Consider the following 23,558-nt stretch of genomic DNA (forward strand, 5'->3'; position numbering starts at 1 on the left):
TTGTTAAAATACTTCTTGTCAGCACTAAACTATATTGTATAGAATTGATGTTAATTTAGGTTCAAGTAAGGCTACAACTGGATACATTCCTCCAACTGCTCCATATGAAAATATAGTGCTGATTAAGTATGCACACAAGGACTACATGACAAAGTATTGAAAGCATTTCTGAACCTGAAAATGAAATTAGCTTACAGGTTGCTCCATGTTCAAATGATGAATTTGCTTCAAAGATAACCTAGAACTGCTTCTCCACGAATCAAGCAATTCTGGTATATGAATAGCTGATGTGCCTTTACCTGCCTTGTTTACAACCCACACTTGTCCGTGCCAGATGCCAGATGCCAGATGAGAACCATTTGTTCAAGGAAGAATTAAGAGCTCGAGATAGGTTACGGGAAAACTTGTTGTCAAGGCTTGTGGATCTTGAAGCCAAAAACTCTTGGAACATAGCTCTGTGTTGGCTTCTGTGGCTTGAGGTGTCCATAAGTCATCAAGAACAGATGAGGGAATGTGGTCCCAAAATATGCTCCATCAATATCTTTGGCAGTCAAGAAAAACAACTGAACTGGTACGTAACATACTACTACAATAGTTGGTTAATGTCAATGCATAAAACAAGCAAATCATAAATACAGCATAAATTAAGTTCTACATCAGAAAAATATGTGTTTTGTGTTTTCCCACAGAAAACTTAAGGCAATATCTTAGTAATGCGTTATGAGCACACCCATCATCATAAGCAAGGAAATTGCTAAATCCATTTTTCCTACCCATCCACACAAATACCTTGGTCTGTGTGTTCATCTGTTCTTTTCTTATTTTTCCCATTTACAACACTCAATAGAGGGAGTACTAACTGCAAAAATAGTTCTATACAATTATACAAGGGTTAAAGAAATATGCTTCAGTCTTTAAACTTTGAAGAGGACAAAAAGTTTTTTGGAGGATTCACTTTTTTGGAGGTTAGTATGGGAGAATAGTGCACATTGTAATTCATCAGACAGAAGAAAAATTATTAAGAGAGATAAGACTTAACTGATGGGTAAGAAACTGAAATTAGTATTGGATTGTGAGATTGACTGTGAATGCAGTGATTAATCACTTAGTGATTGCACTTCCGTCAATATAAGATGTTCCGAGTGAATAGGTAAGCAAGAGCAAGAGAGATGCAACCATCTGAATTATGAAATGAACCAGAGATCAAAACCCAGAAACAACATCACAATATAAGGATACTGCCTTGGTACTTGGATCGAGGGTAGTAAATGTCTTCACATTTGGGACAGTAGATCTTCACTGTACTGGAGCGTGGGATGTCCGATTGTCCAACTGGAAGACAAGGCTGTCCACAGCAGTACACTCTTGGACATCTTCCAAAGTCATAGTTTTTGTACTTCTCTAACTGTTTTAACTCACATGTCATTGATAATTTAAATCAAAAAACCAAACTAAAAGGAGAGGTAGCAAATGCACAAAACATGATGAACTAATGATGTTACCATTGCAGCCATTCCCTTGGTCGTCAGAATGTAACGGACATGAATAAGGCCATAGAGCATTTCTGCAGCTGATTCAACCAATTCATTCTGTTCCTCAGTAAACATATCACCTACATATGCCCATCATGGAAGAAATGTTATGACCAAAATTATTCAGCTTAAGAAAGGGACAAAAATTGGAAGTATGCCCTTGATGGGATTAAACAAACGCGCTTGAGCTATGAGCAAACCATAGGAGAGGAAATAAACCAAAATCAAGGTTATTTCAATCTGGAAATGCTGAAAATAGTTTCCAGCATAGACTGCAGGCAGCTGTCAGTGAAAGTTACAAGAATGTACAAGAATTAAAACCGAAATACATCCATCAGGAGGAATGTTAAATCTTACAACAAATTAACTTCCCAATAAAAGAACTTCCCCAGAAGGTTAAAAGCCAGAAGTAGTACATATATCCCCAAGAGTTGGGCAAACAGATCCAAGGACCACGGCAACCGAATACAGATGAGAAATGGAAAACTAAATTCGAAGTCTAATTCAAATCCAGGCATAATCAGGGCATAATGATTAAGAACTCTGTGAAACGCTAGCATGCAGAGCTTGGAACAACAGAATAAATGCTCAAGATCTCAGCCTATCGTTTACATCTACGCCAAATTAGATTACTGAATTACGAAGTTGACTCATTACATTCATGTTGTAATAGGACAAATCTGCCTTTCTTATCCATAAGACTAGAAGCCACACCAGTGATAAAATGAATTAAGATTCCATAAAATATAAGAAAACAGCATATATCTCTAAAAGCAGAACCCAAACAGTATCTATCAAGCAGGAAAAGAATGTAAAAGGCTTACCATGAGAAGACTCAACATCCAGAATTAGGTCAAGCGCATAGTCATAATATGGAACCTGACTGCTCAACCCACAGAGATTGAAATCATCTTGAATATATTCGTCATCCACTTCACAAAAGAATTCATTTCCACGCAAGTTGCAAAACCATGAAATCCAAGATGTATCATCCCCATCAGAACCACTGACATCAGACTCTTCACTGTCTGTTTCAGATTCCTCTGCAAATGGCACACATTAGAAATCGTTAACTTTTGTTTGATCAATACACATAGGCACATATGTTAAGCAAAATGAAAGTAGAAAAAGGTAAGTGAATGTGAGTTAATAGGCACCATAAATGCTTGTGTTAAGAAGGTATACATATAACTAGTACTTAGATAAGCATAGTTGTTACATGGCCAGGCCCTAGGGCACATAAAGATAGCTTTTTAGCGGCAAGTGAAGAGTTAGAATCATGTGTCCCGCAAATGACTTTTTTTTTAAGTTTACGGTACCATCACTATTTTCTTTGCAGCTTGATCGTCATCCATATCATCATCATTCTAAGTATAGCACTTGCCAGCTTCCTCTATAACATTATCAGTTACTGTGAAAATATGACCAGAACATTGATGCTATTTAGTAATGGAGGTCTTACTACATAACTTTAAGTGAATGAGCCAGTCATAGGGCCTAGTAGAATCTGGATCCCCATTTAGGAAAGATTCGTCATTACAAGAAAAATCAATATAGACCAACATTCCATTTGAATCTAGGAACTTTAAACAAGTCCTCAGCAAGTCACATTGTTTATGCTCCTAAGAATTTTCATTCATGTGAAAGCACAAGCGGCATTACAACCTTGCACCTAGACTAGCCTAGGAAAACCGACGCCTTTGCTGCATCAGAAAGCATGTGTTTTTATGGCACCTTTAGGCTTTAAATTCACGCAGAAAAATGTATATAGACATACCCACATATGCATTAGGTGTGATTTTACATATCTGAGACACTAAATGCGCTACATTCAGATACAATACACAATTAACTCAAAATCACAGAAAGAATTCCTGCAGCTTTTAGGTTTAGCTCTCGTCTGAGAGCTAACATTTCAAAGCCATAACAACACTAATTACAACTACTCTGAGAAACATAACCTTAACAGTGCATAAAAAGTAGCACAATGACTTCAAACGTATCAAACAACCATTGTAAAATTTATACTTGACTCAGTGTTCATCACACTATCCTTACAGTCATGAAAATTCTCAAAAGACTGCACCAGAATCAAGAAGCAAACAGAAGGGATGAACAGAATACATAACTGCAAGTACAAATCAACTCTTTCCAGATCAAAAGCTAAAGAACTTCATACAAGGCACACCCATCAATAATCGTAGTCACAATTGTACAAATTAGCAGCTCAGAGATCTATCGAGTCACCCAAATAGTTAAAAAGCTCTCCAAACAATAAAAGCGACAGCATTCAGCCAAAAATAATGAAACTCCGGAAGCCCACAAACGTAACACGTCCAGAATAACTCTTTAAGAAGACGAAAAATAAATAAATCAGTAACAAATATTGAGTAGCTAAACGTAACAACCACACATTTGTTCTACAATCAACTGAAAGCATAAACAAAAATAACAAAATTTGAACACAACCCATATAAATCACGTTAAAAATCCAAAACACCAAACAACTCCGCCCCTCCCCCCCCAACCCCAAAAAAAAAAAAAAAACAACGTACCATCGGAGCACTTATTCTTCGTGGTGGTGAGGGTGGATGAGGAGCGATTATCCCGGTGGTCAATATGCTTCCCAACGGCGTTGGATGTGGAGGGCACGGCGACGGCAGAACCCTTGTTTCTGGAGGTGGAAGGAGAAGACTTCTCCAAGTGCTTGTCCAACGCATCGTTGATTCGCTTCCGATCCAGCATATCCCCGCCCTTGGATGTGCCCCCTCCTCGATCCCTGTACATGTTCGTATATATCCAGAAAAAAAAGAGAAAACAAAATCGACTACCAGCCCACTTCTACCTACAGGGGTTCCCGAATTACAACTGGAAGATCGGAAAGAGGATGAAAATGCTTGGATTCGTACAGTGTTGTTATGCTGTGCGTGTGATTGAACGAGACGGAGAGAACTAGGGTTTCTTTCTTGTAGAGAGAGAGAACACAGCTGGGGAGGGAGAGGAGGTGGTGTCTATTTTAATTTAATTTCATTGTTTTATTTGAAAAAGAATCATTAATTATGGAATAGAATTGTATTCTGTGATGTGATGGTGGACGATATTTCATTTCATCTCATTTCAAATCCCTCAACCATCACACAAATTCACCCTTCATAATTATATAGTCATTACTGTTGACGTGACTGTCTAATCTTTCATATTGTATTGTACTCATATATTATCATTTGTTTAATAAAATTTATATTTATCGAAAAAAATCATATAATCATTCATCTCAATTTTATTGTATTAACTTAAAATAAATTATAAATGCCTCCTGAATTTCGTTACAAATACTTTCTTCGTTGTTTAAAAAATTATAAATATTCTCTTAGAATTAACAATTATCTAATAAATATCTTCCTTCTATAGATATAATAATGATGTATTTGTTAGACGATCAATAATTTTAACAAGTTATTCATAATTTATAAACGTTGTATTTATAATTATGATAAATTTTTAAAAAGCTCGTCACCATTTATCCATTAATTTATTAATAGTATTTGTTGATATATTGTAAAATTAATTAATATTTTATATTAATATATATTAATTATTAATAATTTGAAATACGTAATAATTATAGTTGATTCACTACAAAAACAAATTAATGTCTAGAATAAATTTTTGGCAATATAAAGGATGAAAATTAGGAGCGATTGAAACCTTGCCTGCTGGAATCCCCCTTGAAGGGGCGGGTTCGAGTTCAAAAATTGAAGACGGGATGGTTAGCGAGTTCTTGTTAACTTGCCCCGGTATAATAATTATATATACATATATATTTACTTAGTCTTAGTAGAATAAACACTAACAAAATATTATATAATTTTATTTATTTAATATTAAGTACTTGTTTAATAATTGTTATATTGAAAAATTATCCTACAATAATTAACAAGGAATAAAGAAATATATATATATATATAATTGCTCTGAATTGTTTGGATTGTTTTATTATAAATAATTTCACTTGTATTTGAGAATTTGTTTCTTGAATTCGAATACTTGAGTTAGGCTATGAATAATTTTTATATGTATATATGTTAAATTTTCTTTTAGTAAAAAAAAAAATTGGGTGAATCAAGTTGAACCCACCTCGATAAATTTTGTATTGGGGCGGGGAGGAGGTAGAAAATGACCAGTGCAGATGAGTCCTGAATCCTCCTCGGAATTGGCAGAATGGGTGCCGAGTCCCTGGTCCTCCCATATCCATCCCATTGCCACCCCTACTGAAAATACCGAGATCTCTTCGTCTTTAAAAAAATACTATATTTTAACATGTAGGATGAAGATACTTGTAGTCAAAAAGAAAATAAACAAATATATATACATCTCACTTATCTTTGTCATATTTTAGGTGATGAGAGTATTTCATGGAACTTGTTAGGTAGAAACATTAATTAGACTTCTTTAGTAAATATTACATAAAAAAATTCTTTTGTTATATTAAAATAAAATAATATAACCAAGACAACCAGAAGAAACAAAAAAAGATGATAGTAATAGTAAGTTACGAGACGTAATTAAATTATTTAGAATATTATAATTAATATCTCAAAAAATTCAGCATTATTTGGAATTATTAACAGGAAAATTATGACTATGATAATTAGATGACCCTTTTATCTTCATAGTATAAAATCAATGAATTAGTGTCGGCATCTGAATAGGAGAATGGAACAAAGAAAGATAAAATGCACTAAAGATAGACGTTCTCTCTCTCTATAGTGGAACTCCCATGGTGGAATTAAAGGGTTCTCCTTCCCTTACAGAGTGAGGGCTTGACTCATCTCCCCTTTTCCCACCCCTGGTTGTCCATTCCTCCATTTCCCCCTTCCATCTTCTTCTTTCTCCTTTGCTCTGATCCCCACTTAACCCCCCCATTTACTCATCTACCAACAAAACTCTTTTCTAATCCCTTTAATCCCTTGATTGTTTGGTCAAGTACCCACCTCTTATGGAGGAAAGAGGTTTTGTGGCAAGCCTTTTTGACAAAATCATTCACCTTGAACTCTCAAATGACAAAAACCCACCAGAACACCGAAATTCTACCTCCTATTACCCCATCGTTGCTAAAGTCATCTATGAGAAACCACTCAACCATAATGCCATGAAATCAACCCTTGTCAAAGCTTGGAATATCCCTCCAAAAAGCACCATTAATGTTATCACCCAAAATACCTGGTATTTCTCCGTGAAAAAGAAGATGACTGCAGGCATATATCGAGACTCAGCCCATGGTAATCTCATCGTTTCAAAACCGTGGCACCTTGAGGAAGCCCTTACAGAAGTAGATCTCAACAAATACCAAATCTAGGCGCAAGTATTTGGTCTCCTCGTTATCAATGTAAACAAAAAAGTGGCAAAAAAAAAAAAATCAGGAACTTGATCGAGAATTATATTGGAGCGGATCTTGCTACAGATAGTCATTGACGGAAAAAATCACTCCAAATCAGGATAGAAGTTGATGTGGCGAAACCACTCCAAGATCATATCATTTTAAGTTGTCAAAGAAAATGGAAATTGGTGCTTGAAATCATGTATGAAGGATTATGTGATTTTTGTCATGTTTGTGGTATTGTGGGCCATAAAATCAGTTCCTACTCTGTTAACCTAAAACCAACAAATATATCGGAACACCAATTCCGTTTTAGCCCCTAGCTCAAAATAGAGAATGCTCCCATACCAAATCCATTCATACATATCTGCAGAACCAGTTTGGAACCATATCCACCTGAGAAACCACTTGCATCCATTGAACCCAAACAAACAAAGATCACCACAAAAGACAACCCAAACTACAAACCCACCAACCCCCTAGTTGGAAACCCAAAATTTACAAAAAACGGACCTAACTTGGCAAAGGACAAATGGAAAGAACAATAAGAGCCCAAATATCTTCCCAATTGTTCTTAACCCCCCTGACACAACACAATCATTATGTGGATTCGTTGTTCCCATACCCATAAACCCAAATCCTGATTCCCCCCTAAAGCCTAACTGCTCCCCTAAGTCAACTTTAGCCACCATTGGAATGGGTCAATCTTAGATAACCCACTCATTAAACCTCCAGCCCAAATGGTATTTGGTAAACTCGTCACTCAAAATCCCACTCCTATTGCCTTGAGCCGAAAATAGATAAGCCCAACCCAATCTCCAAAACAAACATCTAACTTAATCCAAACGAGCCCAAAAAAACACCTGACCAGCCCACCAACAAAACAAAATAGGTGACTGCTAAAAGGACTTCCACCCCCGATTGGAAATCAATCCAACATCCAAGAAATTGAAAATTGATGAACGATCTGAAGGCTGGTTTTCCTGCCAAATGAATGTCATTCCCCTTTCACCCGAGTTTCCCCTGCCTAACAGTACCAGTTCACACGACAAAAATCCTAAGTTCATCCTGGAGCTGGTGAAAGAGAAAACAATAGTTCAAAAAGAAAGAAAAATTATAGAATGAAAGAAAAGGCTAGAAATAAATACAAAAGCCTTGGTGGGAACCAAACAGGAGCTGAAATCCTGCCCAGTCAACGCTTTCCAGTTCAATGCTGATGAGATTTTAATTTTTTCCAATTCTGTCGAGGGCCCAAGGGGGTCATGGTAGTAAACTCTCAATGAAGATTATCCTTGGAATTACCGTGGGTTGGCCCGGCCTGCAGCAAGGAGAATGCTATAGAAACTTCTTCAATCTCACAAACCCGACATCAGCTTCCTCTGTGAAATCAAAACAACTAACACTGATAAGCTTTCTTCCCTCTTACAATCCTTCAATCTAATTCACTTTGAGTTTGTCCCTGCTTTAAATAAAGCAGGGAAATCTGTGCTTAACTTGGACCCCCAACCTTAACATTTCTGTTGTTTTAACAAGTTCGTGGATGATTAATGCTCTCATCTTTCTCAATGCAGAACCACGACCCTAGCAGTTCATGGGTATCCACTACCTAGTGTCACAGTCCTTAAACTTTTATTTTGGCAATCCTTTCATAATATGTGTAACAATCTTGACAGACCGTGGCTGGTCATGGGCGACTTTAACGCTATCATGTCTCAAACTAACAAGAGGGGGAAAATCATTTGCTTCAGCATCTCGTAATGCCCCGGGAGATGAACTTGATTTGTGTAATCTAGTAGATCTTGGTTTTTCTGGCTGCAGATTTACTTGGTCCAATAAAAGAACAGGATTATCCAACAACTAGATTGGATAGGGCTACTGCAAACCCTGAGTGGTGTCTCCTCTACCCTAAGACCATTATCCTTAATCTCCCGGCTATTGCCTCTGATCACTGCCCCTTACTCTTAGATACTCACCCAAGTAGTATAGGAAAATTGAGACCATTCTTTTTTGAGGAAATGTGTTGTAGAGACTTTCCTGTGAAACTCTTATTGCTGATGTTTGGTTGTTCTTTGTTACAAGTAATCCCATTAACAGGTTACACAACCTCCTTAAATTGCTTAGGAAGGAGTTGAGAAGGTGGAACCGCAAGACTTTTGGTTGGTGTCAAGAAAACATTTCAGCTATCAAACAACACTTGAAAACACTTCAAGATTGTGACTAGTCTAGTGAGACAATTGCAATGGAAAACAATCTCCAATGTGAGTTGGATGAACAACTCAAGAGACTTGAAACAAAATGGAGGTAAAAAGCAAAGCATAGATGGTTTGAGGATGGCGATGCTAACACTAAATACTTCTATATGGCAGCAATCCTCCAATCAAGGGCTAACCACATCCACTCAATCCAAACAAATGAGGGTAATGCCATCATGAATTGGAGCAAATTGCTAACAAGTTCTCTATCTACTTTTAATCCCTTTTCAAATACGAACTTTTAAAAAGTGAGTTTGAAATGATTGATCACATTTGTGAACTTATGCCTGAAGTGTTACTTGAATCTAATAATGTGGAAATTTGCAGAATGCCCTCTTCCAAAAAAATTAAAGACACTTTCTGAAATGGCATCCTTCAAAAACCCAGGACCCTATGGTTTCCCACCTAATTTTTTCAGACACTTTTGGCACATCGTTGGACCCCAAATGATTGATGCAATCTGTCACTTCTTCTCATTAGGACAAATTGGTCAAGCCATCAACCACAAGTATATCACCTCATCCCCAAAAACCCGAAGGCTTGCACTGTTGAGCAATTCCTACAAGGTGATGTCCAAAATGTTGGCAAACAACCACTTCTTCAAAAAATCATCCCATCCCTTCAAATGGAATTTGTACCGGGTAGAACAATTGAAAATTCTATTCTGTCTCATGAATTGATGCATTATCTCCACAAGAAAAAAAAAAAGAGAAAAAGGATTCATGGCCATCAAGATTGATCTTACAAAAGCATACGACCGCGTTGAATGGTTATTCCTGATCAATCTCCTAAAAAATCTGAAAATTTGGGATAAGTTTGTTAACTGGATATCCCAATGCATTTCATCACCGAGCTTCTCAATTCTTATCAATGGAGCTCCTTTTGATTTCTTTCGACCAACTCGAGGTATTAGATAGGGAGATCCCCTTTCATCCTATCTCTTTATCATTTATGCTGAAGTTCTCTCTCGATTCCTTCTTCAAGAAAAAAGCCTTGGGGCACTTTAAAGGAACAAAAATTTATAAAAATGCCCCTTCTGTCCCCATCTTTTGTACGTTGATGATCTCACCATCTATTGTAGGGCGGAAGAAGGAGACGCGCGAAACATTCACCAATGCCTTACTCAGTTCGAAGAATGATCAAGCCAAATTGTAGAAAGTCCTTTGTCCACTTCAGCTCAAATGTTCCAAACAGGTAATGACACATCATCCTTGAAATCCTACAAATGCATGAATGCAACCACAAAGCCAAGCATGTGGGACTCCCATTCTTCAAACCTCTATCCCAAAGCCATCTCTCCAACAAGCTCATGGAAAAACTGTCGAACAAAATGCCTCTTTGGAAAGCAAAAAACTTGTTTAAAGCTGGTAAAATGGTTCTAATTAAAAACGTGGCCCAATCTCTCCTGTTTACCAAATGTCCACGTTCCTCCTCCCAAAGAAAGCCTGTTACAAAATGGACTCAATAGTCCACCGTTTCTGGTGGAGGACTAAATTCGATGAAGAACACAACCATTTCCTAGCTCTCAAATCATGGTCTTCCTTATGACAACCTAAGAGCAAAAGGGGCCTCGGATTTAGAAAATTTTCAGATTTCAATAAAGTTTTGGTCTCTAAAATTGCATGGAATTTATTGCAAAAATCTTATAAACTATGGTGCAAACTACTCTTAGCTAAATATTTAAAGAATGATGCTGACTTTTTCTCTCATTCGCAGGTGATAGGACCTCATAGATTTGGAAAATATGTGATGAAATGCAAAAGGATCATCCAGTTGGGCACATGCTTTCCAGTGTCCAAAACCTCTACTATCAAAATCTAGGAAGATCCGTGGATCCCGTCCACCCAAAACTTCACCCTTGACCGCCTTTTAATCCTCAATCCTAACTGGCTGATCTTCGTTCGAGACATCATGGATCACCACTGAATCAATGGAAAGCTGAGTTACTCCTCCAAATGTTTCCTTGGCATGTTGTCAAGGAAATAAGGAAAATTCAAATTCTGGATTTTCTGGAGCCCTTGAGCCATTTTGGACTCCCTCCAAGTCACAAAAATTCAACACCAAAGCGGCATTTCACACCATCCAACAAAACACACTCGATGACAATCCGAAAAGTGAAACTGTTGGGAAAAGAATTTGAAAACTGGATCTTCGTAACAGACTTAAACTTTTCATTTGGAGAATTCTCTTTGATACACTTCCTACAAAAAGATAGATTGAATCAACTTTTCTTACTAATTGTTCGTTTTGTGATTTTCAGGTCGAAATTTCTCATCACCTCTTCATGTGTTGGCGTTCTTGGAAAGGACATGGCTACTCTCTAAATGGCAAGTGAGATGGTCCCCCCGTCCCACTTGTCACTTAGAGAGTGGTTTCTGAAAATCTCAAGCAACGACTCGACCTTCTTCCCAAATTGTAGCATTCAAGATGAGTTCCTCATTGCATGGGCGACGCTCAAAATGATCTGGAAGACACGAAATGACCTCATCCATGGAAAAGTCCACAAACACCTAAACTCATTGCACAAAGTGTCCTAAAAAGCACAACAACCTACTCAAATGCAAGAAGCTCAAAACGGGTCAAGATGCTGTACAACAACGAATGACAACCACCACTAGTGGGATGGATTAAAGTTAATACTTACATTGCCCTGAAGAACTACAAATGCTTTGCTGCCTTCCTGGTGAGATAACATCAAAGTTTCCTCATCCGTGCAGAAACAATTGAATTTTTTGTGTACAATGCTTCAATTGCAAAACTAAGAGCTATCCGACTTGCTGCTGAAAAAATGCATTGTGTCAATGCTGACAATGTCATTTTGAACCAGACTCCATGGATGCCATCAGGTAGATTAAAAATGCGAAGGAGGATGTGGAATGGGGTGCCCTAACAGATTATCAAGGAATCAAGAAGACGTGGGAACTCGGGGCTAATTGGAACTTCAGACGTATCCCTAAACTTTGTAGTTCTTTTGCCCATAGTAATGGGTACATATAGGCGTAGAACTCTGGACCATTATTGTTTTGAGTAATGAAGTGCCAAAAAGAAAAAAAAAAGATGACCCTTTTCTTGTTTGCCATTTATGAAAATAATTTTAATTATTGTATATTTGTTTTCTTTTTTAAAAAAATGAGTTTTCAGTTTCAACCTATTTGGTGATTAATAATATTAATTATTAATTAACCACATCTAGCAGTAAAAAAGAAATCTACGATAGTAATGTAATTTTTTATTTTTTTAAAAATATGAGTTGATCACTTAAATGATATATATTTAGTTCAAAACCTCATTCCATCAAAAGAAGAAAAAAAAAAAGAATTAATATAAATGATATATTCTTGGATCCTGCTGCACTGCATACACCCTCAAGAGGGCAGACCAAATGTAACTCAAAAAACATAAAAAACACCACAAATATTGGTGATATTAGGAGTTTAAAGTTTTAAAAAGACAAAATACATTGAGGAAATTCAGGATTTGGGTTGGAAAATTGTAACATAGAAAAGGTATAAGTACATCTATGCTCTATACCCCCAACCTACAATGTATTTACACAAATCACACATGCCTTTCAAAAAATTACATATACTCACTAGAAATTTCAACTTCATATACACAAACCACCCTGCTTTTGAAAAAATTACAGATACAATCTCCATAAAGATCAACATCATTACACAAATTATCTCTATTTTTGGATTGATGGGTGGTTTTGGTAATTGCACAAAAAATAAGATTGATTTGCATAAATAGACCTTATATCAAGGGTTGGGGTGTAAACGTAAGTAGATGGTGGTAAGTTCCACTACGCATTCCACAGGCTCATTTAACTTAAACCTACACTACATTTCAGCACAATCAAGACTATAAAATCAAATGAAATAAATGTATGAATATTCGACTTTGGTAACTGATTAAAATATTTCATCAAAAAATTGAGACTATAATCAAAATAGTAACACCCGCAATAAATATATTGGCAACTAGAAACATATTTAACATACTCCATTTCTCATTGGGCACAGGACAATGAACATAAAAAGAAGGAACAACCTTGGGGGTAACACCTACTAGGTATCCACATCATAAAGCCACCAAGAATGTAGCAAAAAGCTGTTTCGTCTTCCAAGGGCTAAGGTTCCAAGATCATCAAATGGTGTGATGTATGTGTTCTTGTGCTGACCATCCTAACCTGTGCATTATCTTCTTGTACCTTAACTGTCATAGCAACGACACCCTAAGGAAACATGCATGGATGGTTTCTCGTTTATCATCTTGTATCTACTTCCATATACTTCCTTACATATACGATTGGCATTATCACTTGACGTTAATGAAATGGAATACAAGACGTAACAGCATTAAACAAAAAATATCTGCTCATATTCTGTGAATTCTCCCCTTCCAGCATTCTATAACCAATTATACCATCTTTGCAGGAGAAAATCCATATCAAGAGCTATTAAGCATTCCCTCCAATACGATAATCATAAGCTAGCCCAAAATTAAATAAAGAAGAAAAGGATCATCTGAGAGCCAAGAGCTGTTGTTGCTTTGATCAAATTCTTCCACAGACACACATGAGAGCATAGTATAAATATTTAATCCATTACTCCAGAAAAAGAACTAAGATAGATAATAACACGTCGAAATTTCACTCTCTATAGATAGAATTATACAAAAAAGATTTTATTGATATATATGAAAGACATTCCACAACATTTCTGTCAGAATTAGGTATCAAAACTAAGACTAGCAAATAACAGAAAGCTGTGGGATGCATTGCACAATGAGTTCATGTTGTAGGAAATACAGGAAATTATGAACCAAAGACCTCATGAGAAGAGAGAACGGTTCCGGTTGCGTTCCAGCCGTGCTTCCCTCTGTCACAATCAAGGAAAAAACTAATATCTGATCATGCAGATAATTAAGAGCTTCTAAATAAAATGACTATAATGAAGAGAAAAGGTAGAGCATTTCTGCCTTGTAATTAACATCTATACCTCCTTTTTCTTGCACTCCTTGTAAACGTCAAAATGTTCTTGGCATTTGCTCTTGTCGCTGTTAAATACTTCTAAACCTGCAGCATTAGAGACGCAAAACAAATTAAGTTCACATCAATGATAATACATCCAGGAAATTCCACAAATTTAAAGCCAAATGAAGTGAGGTACATGAGAAACACAGGGCAACAGTGGAGTTTCTACATAGAGAAAACACCAAAACATTTCATATTTTCCCACAGAACACATAAACATGCTAGCAAAATGGATTGAAACTAAGTAAAACATATTTAAGGGCACGATATTTTACATTTTTTGTACAGAAGAGATTGACAATAATGAACGAGCAACATGTAATGATTTCCGCCCTGTTGATAAGAAGAAGCTAATCCCCAAACCATAATGTTCTTCCTCCTATTGTTCCACAAAAGGTTCACTTGCCCTAGTGAACCAAAGTTTGCAGTATCCCACCATCGCAAAAAATACACCAAGAATCCACCTTCTAGTGCTCTATACCAAAATTTCCACTCTATCAATTACAACTAGCTAGATAATCAAACTCTGAGCCCAAAAAGCAACAATTTCTATTTACTTAAACCCTAACCCTAACAGAAAATCGCAGTTAATAGCAGCCTGATCTCCGTTAAAGATGATTCCACCCAACAGTTTTCCCAGGTTTTCAGGATAAATATCCAAAATTCTCACATAAACGAACAGATTACTTGGAAATTTAGCAAAACCTAAAACAAACTTGAGATTTCAAACAACCAAAAAACGGAAACATATTAAACAAACCGAAATTGCATACATTTAAGGGAGGCAGTGTAAGCAGGATAGCATTCAGAATCGGCGAGTCTGGCAGCACTCGGATACGCCGGTGATTGCACTTTCGATGACGCCATTTTCTATCTTCTTTCCACCGTGTGCTCTCTCTCTCTGTTTTCTTCCTACTTCAGATGGGCTTTCACTGTGGGCCTTATTGTGAGAAAAAGGTTTTCAGCCCAATAAGATATTGGGCTTTATATTTTCTTTTATAATTAATTTTATTGAATTTATATTTGGAATTGAAATTTTTCAAATATATATTTAAAATAAAAGTACGTTTCAAATATTCGGTGAAGTTGAGGCCCGTCTATGATCACGAGGCTATATGTTTGAATTATATTAACGTATAAGGATATTGTCTATTTTAATAATAATTGCAGGTCTATTTTAATAATTACATCGGAAAATTATAGATATTTATTATTAATAATTGATATATTAATTATTAATAACTGAAATTCATACTACATTTAGATTCATTTGAGTTAAATGAGTAAATTCGATTGATTTGGAATAGACAATAGCATGTTCTAAACATGATAATTCAATTTATTGAGTTCGAATTAAATGGACATTCCAACTCAAATCCAAATTGTTGTTGCATTTATGTTTACTCACTTACACTTATTTAAATATGGTGAGAAAACATAAAGAAACAATAATAATAATAGGGGTAAATTACAAAAACATTTCGGACGTTTGTTATAATTACGAATACCTCTCGTTGTTTGAAAAATTATAAATATTCCCTAATGTTTGAAGAAATTATGTAATTCTTGATGGTGAAATTGTCAACTTTATCCTTACTGTATTTTATTATTTTTTTAAAAAAATTAAAAATTTATAAAAAAAATCAAACAGGGTGGATGAAGTATATACAACAAGGATAAATGCCTAATCTATTAGTCTTTCTTTGAGTTCTCCGTCCATTTATCTATGGTGAAGTGGTCAAAATGTCATTGTGGATTATAAATTTAATTTTACTTATTTTCTTAATTTTTGCATTGAATAATTGAAGAATTCTTTTTACAAATTTTTAAAATTTTCCGTCCATCTTGTCCGATGTTTTTTTTACGATTATTCAATATTTTTTTAAAGAAAAAAAGTATATACAACAAGGACAATGTCTTCGAGCTCTATTCAAAGTATAATTTCATCAAACATTAGGAGTATCAATAATTTTTTAAATAATAAAAAAAGTATATATAATCGTGGTAAATTTCAAAGAGGTAATTATAATTTATTCCAAATTTAAAGGAAAAAGTAGAAAATGGAGTTATTTTCCTTATGTAAGTTCTTGGTTTTTTATGGAAAGTCTTGAACAGGTTAGAATAGTTATGGCGCATTAACCTCAAAGTCCCACTCATTTTTCCCTCCCTGACAGCTCAAAATAAAGTGATTTTCACAACTTTCCTCCTCGGGCAAAAGCTCGCAAGAAAATCTATACCCCTTGCTTTCCTGGCCCCTCCTCATGTCCCCCACTCTCCTTCTCCCCTCACACACTGTCATGCCATCTACTCATTAAAACCCCATAAACAGAAAGGGAAGAAAAAAGCAACAACTTCACCTCTCGAAAGGGTCAGTCCATTTTTCCTTCATTGCTCAACCAGAGTGTTACAGTTTCTTGAATTTCTTGATTTCTGGTATGGTGAGAAAATGAGTTGTAGTACTGCTAGTAATAGTGCAAATGCTGCCACGGTTACCAAATTCATTAAATGTGTGACAGTTGGGGATGGTGCTGTTGGGAAGACATGCCTTCTCATCTCCTACACCAGCAACACCTTTCCATCTGTATGTATAAGTACAGGGCCTAAGAGTCCAATTTCACTTTTCTTGTGTGTTTGTGTGTGTTTCTTGGATATGGGTTTTTTTTTGTTTTTCCTTCTGACAAGGTTTTTGTTTTCTTGAGTACAGGATTATGTTCCGACTGTTTTTGATAACTTTAGTGCCAATGTCTCTGTTGATGGGCAAACTGTGAATCTGGGCTTGTGGGATACTGCTGGTATGATCATCTATACACATTTTATTGTGTGTATGTGTGTGATTTTTGTGTCTTTTTTAATGTTGCATGTCTTTACTGCTTCTCTCTACTTAAATGTGGAGTTGAAAGTGATTATGCTGTAGTAATTAAGTTGGAGATGAGCTTGAAAAATGTATTATTTGGAGGAAAAGAGAAAGCTCTGTGATATTTTGTGTAATAATCTTTTGACTCTTTGATCCTAAACAAAGAATTCATCATCTACAACAAAATTTAAGAAAAACACAAGATCAATCTACAACAGCAATACACAGTCTTATCACATTATAATGGAGAATTCTTGCAGAGATAGAAGCCAATTACATAGAGCATGTAGTTCTCACAACACTTATAGAGCATGGTTTCATAAGTTGGGCATGTGCAAGAACAAACGATCGATCGTTCTGTCTGGTTGGCAATTTCTTAACTCTTCCAATGTTAAACAATTTATTGCAGGTCAAGAAGACTACAACAGACTTAGGCCACTTAGTTACAGAGGAGCCGATGTTTTCCTCCTTGCATTCTCTCTCATAAGTAGGCCAAGCTTTGAGAACATATCGAAGAAAGTAGGATTTCCTCTGTTTTTATCCCTCACCACTTTCAAACATAGTCTCAAGTGGTAGTTACCAACTTTTTCTTGATGGTATATTCATGGCTTTTTCTTTTGCTTTCTGCTTCTTGTTATGCTTGTCCAGTGGGTCCCGGAGCTACGGCATTATGCTCCCTCAGTGCCCATTGTTCTTGTGGGGACAAAACTAGGTGAGGGTTCTTCATCTCACATGATTACATTCAATGCAAAACTATATTGTTGTTGCTTAACATGTTACTTTGCTTTGTCTTAAAGCTTTCTCCTTTTCCTTTTTGTGTTTTGGCTGGGCTCCCACAAATCTTTTTGAATGCTCGAATCAAAGCATTTTGCTTGTCAACTTTTCTCTTTTATGATTTTAAATTCAAATTTTGGACATCCTCCTTTTTTTGACACTTATTATGTCTTACGTTGAATTTGAGTGATTCTGACAATCTAGGAATCTACAAAGAATTCACACATACTTGACAGTTTAAGCTTGTAATGTTAGGTACCTACTTTTATAAATGTCAAGAGGAAAAAACTTCCTAGAATATATTGTTACTTTACCAGCTGGTAAATCTTGCGCATTGCATAAGCGAGTGCTCGTACATTACTTAAAACGAATAATGTACGTAACTGGCTTAAAACTAGTAATTAGGATACGAGTATAACTGATAGACTGCAATGCAGATCTAAGAGAGGATAAGCAGTTCAAAAAGGATTATCCAGGGGCATGCACTATTTCCACCGAACAGGTAATATTCTTGATTAGCATGTTTTTACCTTTACTGAAATTTATCTCGATTGCCCTTCTCGTGTTTGCCGTTCTATGGTCTAACAGTGGGTGGGTAGGCGTGTAAGACCAACTTAAACTCTGCATTCTCTTGGATTGTCCTGTGCAAGTTTGATATAATGACCTTTTGGAAGATTTATAAGCACTCAATCTACTGTAATATCACATTCTCACTGCATGCCTACTAACGACTACTCAATTCACTATATAAGAAGTCTGATTACGTCTCAGCATTCTTGTCTTTTAGGGTGAAGAGCTGAAGAAGCAAATAGGAGCAGTGGCCTATGTTGAGTGCAGCGCCAAGACGCAGCAGGTTTGTAACTCGATCTTGATGGTGTTGCTTAAAAACGTTCATTGATAAATGGCTGCTTCCGTTGAAGTGTGAAGTCTGACTAACGATACACTTTGTGCTAGCTTTCCGAAGATCCATTTTTACTGTATAAACTTTCTCGTGAGTACTTCTTTTTCCAAATGCAGAACGTTAAGGCCGTGTTTGACGCGGCGATAAAGGTGGTCCTCCGGCCTCCGAAGCTGAAGAAGCAGAAAACAAGATACAAATCATGCCGCCTTCTTTAATCAGATAAATCAGTGAAGTGTTGCTGCTTAATTTAAGCTGGAAGTAGTTACTTACTGCCTTGCTTCAGTATAGTTCAAGAATGTGATGCTGTCTAATATTTTCTTCTTATTGGTTTCTCTGGAGCTTCTGCTTATTCCTCCTTTTGTTATTTTTCTTCAGGTTTTCTTTGGTTACATATGCTAGTTTTCTCATCTATTTATGTGGTGGTTTATATTAATCTCTCTATCTCTTAAGATTTGATATAATTATAAATACCTCCTTATTGTTTGAAAAATTACAAATACTCCCCTCAAATGAAAAATAATTATGTAGTCCCGAGATGAAGAAGTGGACATTATTACTTTATCCTTACTAAAAAATTTTAAAAAATAAAAAAAAATGTTTGAAAAGGTGTAAAAAAATTGAGGGTCAGTAAAATAAATAACCTATAGGCAACATTAGTCCATAAAAATATTTTAAATATATACATAAAATTATAATTCATAATTTAAAAATGCATTTTGATCAGTTCACCCTAAAAATTAGATGAAAATTGGAAACTAACGAAATAGATTTGTTGTTAGACGGACGTTAAAATCAATGGGAATTTATAATTTTTCAAACAATGAGTATGTATTTATAATTATGTATTTATATGCATATTTGATATTTATGCAACACAAATTTACTCAAATTAAAATCATAAAAGAGAAAAAATAGATTAATTATTTATATTTGGATATCATAATAAAATAATTCAAAAAATATAAAGTTTCAAAGGCCGTCCCAAGAGCAAAAGAAAGATAAACTCAACCAAATTTGGGGCGGGTCTCGGGTTTTCTAATATTCGGGGTGGGGCCAGCAGGGGAGGTTGTGGCTCTTGGGATTTTTATTGGGGCGGATCTCGGGTCCAAATGGACCTACCCCAAATTCATTCTTTTCTTTGCATGTTGCATGTAAAGCGCTTTTTAAGCTAAAGTACTCGGGTGTAGAGGGCAAAATGGTCCATAAAATTATATCCCACCAAATTAAACATCAATAGCGATGCACATGGCTTTAAGGACAAAATCGTAATTGTACAGCTACACCATGGTAAAATTCGGAAAAAGTAACAAAAAGAACTTCATAATTCGATAGTAAAAAAACAGGAGTAGTTCTTAACTTACAAACGTATCTTCGGACTTCGTCTCATCGTCAAGCTTGCTCTTACGGCAATTTCTTGTTGGGAAAATTACTAAAAAGGACAAGAGTAAAACTCTAAAATCGTGTAAATATTGGGATCGGAAAGAGAAAATTCATTTTATTTTATTTGTTATTTTTTATGCATTAATCTGTTGAATAAATATGTTGATGTTCGACTTGGATGCCAGAACAAATAATAGGCTGCATGCTGTGGACGTGTTTGCAAAAACTTCTACTTTTATAAAGTGATTTTAGTAGAATCAAAAGTAGGTCGTGTTTGTTAAAAAAGTGAAAAGTAAACGAAAGCTGAATTGGATAATGTACGGGAAAAAACTACTCTGAAACAAACTTAATTGATTAAAAAATATTTTATCTCTATTTGTTAAAAAGATATTATTTTTGCTCTTATTTGCACTTGCTGTTTGTCAATAATAATTATTTTTCACAAAAAGTAATAAATTTTATTTTGATTAGTATATTTCATGTTTATTTTTTTTGAAATATTAATAGAAAAATTGAATATTTAATTTAATAGTGCTCCCACTAAGTAATATGATTATTGATTTGTACGCAATAATTATATAACTTGCATGATTGTCAAAAATATATTATTTATTAAATAATCATTGCCATTTGATTTATATTTTTTTATAATATAGGAATAATATATATAATTAGATAATGCAACAAATAAAATATAAAAATTCTAAAATATTTAATATGCAAAAGTGTAAATTTAATTATTGTTAAATTATTCAAATTATTTGAAATTTTAATATCAATTTTAAATATGCACTTCTAAAATAAGTTAAAAATAGTAAAATTGAATTAAAACTATTATAATGAATGTAAATTAGTCAAAAATGAAGTTGAATTTATTTATAAAAACAAACAACTAAAAACACCCTCAAATGTGCTTCTAACTTTTGGCCTAAAAGCGCTTTTTTTTATCAATTTCAGAAGCAGAAACTGGTATTCCAAACACATCAAAAGTACTTTTCTGGAGTCAGAAGTTGAAAAGCATTTTTCTAAAGCTCGCGGAAACATTGAAAAAACTTTTGCTTTTAGAGAAGTGATTTATATAGAAAAAAAATGAAAGTTATACTAAAATCAAAAGTGGATAGAGTTTGTAAGAAAATGAAAAATAGATAAAAGCTAAATTGTCTAAAAACTTACTTCTAAAATAAACTTAATTGATTAAAGACCATTTCGTCCATATGCGTTAAAAAAAATACTCTTTTGTGCTTATCATTTCACTTGTTGTTTGTCAACAATAATTATTTTTTCACAAAAAATAATAATTTCTATTTCGATTAGTATATTTTTAATTTTTTTTTCAAAAAATATTACAAAAAATGTGTTTAATCATATAATAATATGTGAACGAAATAATATAATTAGATGATACAGTAAATAAAATATAAAAAATTTAAAATACTAAATTTGTGAAAGTATAATTAGATTATTGTTAAATTATTTAAATTATTTGAAAACTCCAATATCGAATTTAAATATACAATTTTAGAAGTAAATTAAAAACGATGGAGTTAAATTAAAATTATTATAATAATGATAAAATAGTCAAAATAAAGTTGAATTTATTTATAAAAAAGCCAAAACAAGTGCTTCTAATTTTTGGCCTAAAACCTCTTTTTTTAACCTTTTCAAAAGTAGAAGCCGACACCCAAAACACTTCAAAAATACATTTTAAAAGCCAAAAATTGAAGAAATCACTTTTTTAAAGTGCTCGCAAATACTCTCTTAATCTGATGAGCAAATATTTTTTTTAACATTTTTAATATTTATACGCTTTTTTTTTCAATTTTCTTTTGTGAATTTTTCATCTTCTATTTTTGATGATATATTACGATTTTTTTTTTTATGTCGGACACTATCTTAAATGTTTATTAAATGACAACAAATATGATATTTTAAAATTTTGTAGTAGTATATAAATATATATCAATTTAATAAAGAGATGTATACAAAAATTCAACAAATTAATTAGGATGGTTGGTTTAAAAAAATATAAAAAATTACGATGTATATGATGAAATTGAATAAGCAATGCAATTTACTTAATTTTACATATTTCTTCAATTTTATATTCTTTTTAACTATATGTTTTGTCGACGTTTCTTTAAATATTTTCAAAGTATGATAATATCATGAAAAATAAAAGTTCATCCGATTTTTCATAAATTTTATTTTGGACATGACAACTTTGTAAAAGATAGACCATTCTGTAGAAGTCAATTTTTTATTTTTAATTATATGATTACATTAATATTTCAATAAATTAATCAATATATCAATTCAGTTAATATATCAATATATTTAAAAATAATAAAATAAATTACTATAAATTTAGATAAAATGAGACAAATACCCACACATATGGTAATACTCAGTAACTTATGGCCAAAAATTTGTTCAAGGAACTTCAACTACTAGACTAAAAAGGGATGTTTGCAATAGCTTCTACTTTTACAGAGGGAATAACTTGTAGAGAATGTTATAAGTCGCACAACAGCAAAAGTTTGGCGCGTCTAAAAGCAAAAGTCGAAAAAAGAAAAAAGGTTTAAGTTAGGATGTTTGAAAGAACAACTTAACATTTATCAATCCGCTGCAGAAATTGGTAGGGAGCTGACTACCGATAGTTTTTGACTTAAAAAAAAATTAATTTATTTAAACAGTTTAAAAGCAGAAGCAATAATTTTCCAACTTATTTTAAAATGATAAATGCTTATTTAAATATTAATTTACAAACACCCATAATTAAGTCATCATCATTAGCAATAATTTCTTGACCATATTTGTGGAGAATAAGATTTTGAGTACTAATTTAAAGAAATTAATTTCAAGACCCAAAATAGTATATTATGTAATCCAGAATCTACCAATGAGATCTTAATTTAATAATCAAAACTAAAATTACATATATCTACCTAAATTTATAAGAATTTAATTATGTCTTACATAATTAATAAACTTTTAATAATTCATATCTTATATAATTATTAAATGTATAAGAATTTATATTTCTTAAATAATTATAAAAGTATTAATTAATATAGTATATGCTAGAATTTAGCATGGGCCTAGTTGGGAATTTTTCTAAAATAAGTACAAATAATAAATTAAAAGGTACCTTTAATTAAGTGGCTTCCCCTTCACCCAACTCATGAACTTAGTCAATGAATGGAATAGTACAAAGAGGCCAATCTCTATATATGAACATTGGTGTGTTGTAATTCTCCAAACTTTAATGCCACAAATTCCTTTATAGCATCTAGTAATGGGCTATAACTTGTACCATAACATTGATTAAAGGAGTTTTAACCATCATGAAATATTAATTTATCGTAATTTTTTGGAATATTGATCAATTTGATCACTGTAGTTTAATTTCTATTGAATCAAGTATTATAAGTCGAACACTGATGATTC

General features: G+C 33.9%; 3 protein-coding genes across 5 annotated transcripts; 1 reads left to right on the forward strand and 2 right to left on the reverse strand.

Moving 5' to 3' along the window:
• LOC105173456 (casein kinase II subunit beta-1) lies at nucleotides 1-4,577 on the reverse strand. Of its 2 annotated transcripts, XM_020697969.1 has the most exons (6): nucleotides 4,442-4,577; nucleotides 4,088-4,311; nucleotides 2,357-2,575; nucleotides 1,503-1,612; nucleotides 1,240-1,405; nucleotides 1-541 (listed from the first exon to the last, which is right to left on the reverse strand). In XM_020697969.1, the coding sequence occupies exons 2-6, from the start codon at nucleotides 4,275-4,277 to the stop codon at nucleotides 411-413; spliced, it is 816 nt and encodes a 271-aa protein (XP_020553628.1). In that variant the 5' UTR covers nucleotides 4,278-4,311; nucleotides 4,442-4,577; the 3' UTR covers nucleotides 1-410. The 2 variants fall into 2 exon arrangements, with proteins under 2 accessions (XP_020553628.1, XP_011093499.1); XM_011095197.2 differs by lacking the exon at nucleotides 4,442-4,577 and having other exon boundaries at nucleotides 4,088-4,379.
• LOC105173457 (cytochrome c oxidase-assembly factor COX23, mitochondrial) lies at nucleotides 13,754-15,131 on the reverse strand. 2 transcript variants are annotated; one of them, XM_020697959.1, is made up of 3 exons: nucleotides 14,976-15,131; nucleotides 14,168-14,244; nucleotides 13,754-14,068 (listed from the first exon to the last, which is right to left on the reverse strand). In XM_020697959.1, exons 1-3 carry the CDS (start codon nucleotides 15,067-15,069, stop codon nucleotides 14,057-14,059), a joined length of 183 nt encoding a protein of 60 aa, XP_020553618.1. In that variant the 5' UTR covers nucleotides 15,070-15,131; the 3' UTR covers nucleotides 13,754-14,056. The 2 variants fall into 2 exon arrangements, with proteins under 2 accessions (XP_020553618.1, XP_011093500.1); XM_011095198.2 differs by having other exon boundaries at nucleotides 13,778-14,047.
• Nucleotides 16,359-19,164, forward strand: LOC105173458 (rac-like GTP-binding protein 5). Its single transcript, XM_011095199.2, has 7 exons — nucleotides 16,359-16,783; nucleotides 16,907-16,994; nucleotides 17,466-17,575; nucleotides 17,705-17,768; nucleotides 18,268-18,332; nucleotides 18,618-18,683; nucleotides 18,848-19,164. Exons 1-7 carry the CDS (start codon nucleotides 16,649-16,651, stop codon nucleotides 18,944-18,946), a joined length of 627 nt encoding a protein of 208 aa, XP_011093501.1. The 5' UTR covers nucleotides 16,359-16,648; the 3' UTR covers nucleotides 18,947-19,164.

This window comes from Sesamum indicum, linkage group LG11 (assembly GCF_000512975.1).
Source record: "Sesamum indicum cultivar Zhongzhi No. 13 linkage group LG11, S_indicum_v1.0, whole genome shotgun sequence".
Taxonomy (NCBI): domain Eukaryota; kingdom Viridiplantae; phylum Streptophyta; class Magnoliopsida; order Lamiales; family Pedaliaceae; genus Sesamum; species Sesamum indicum.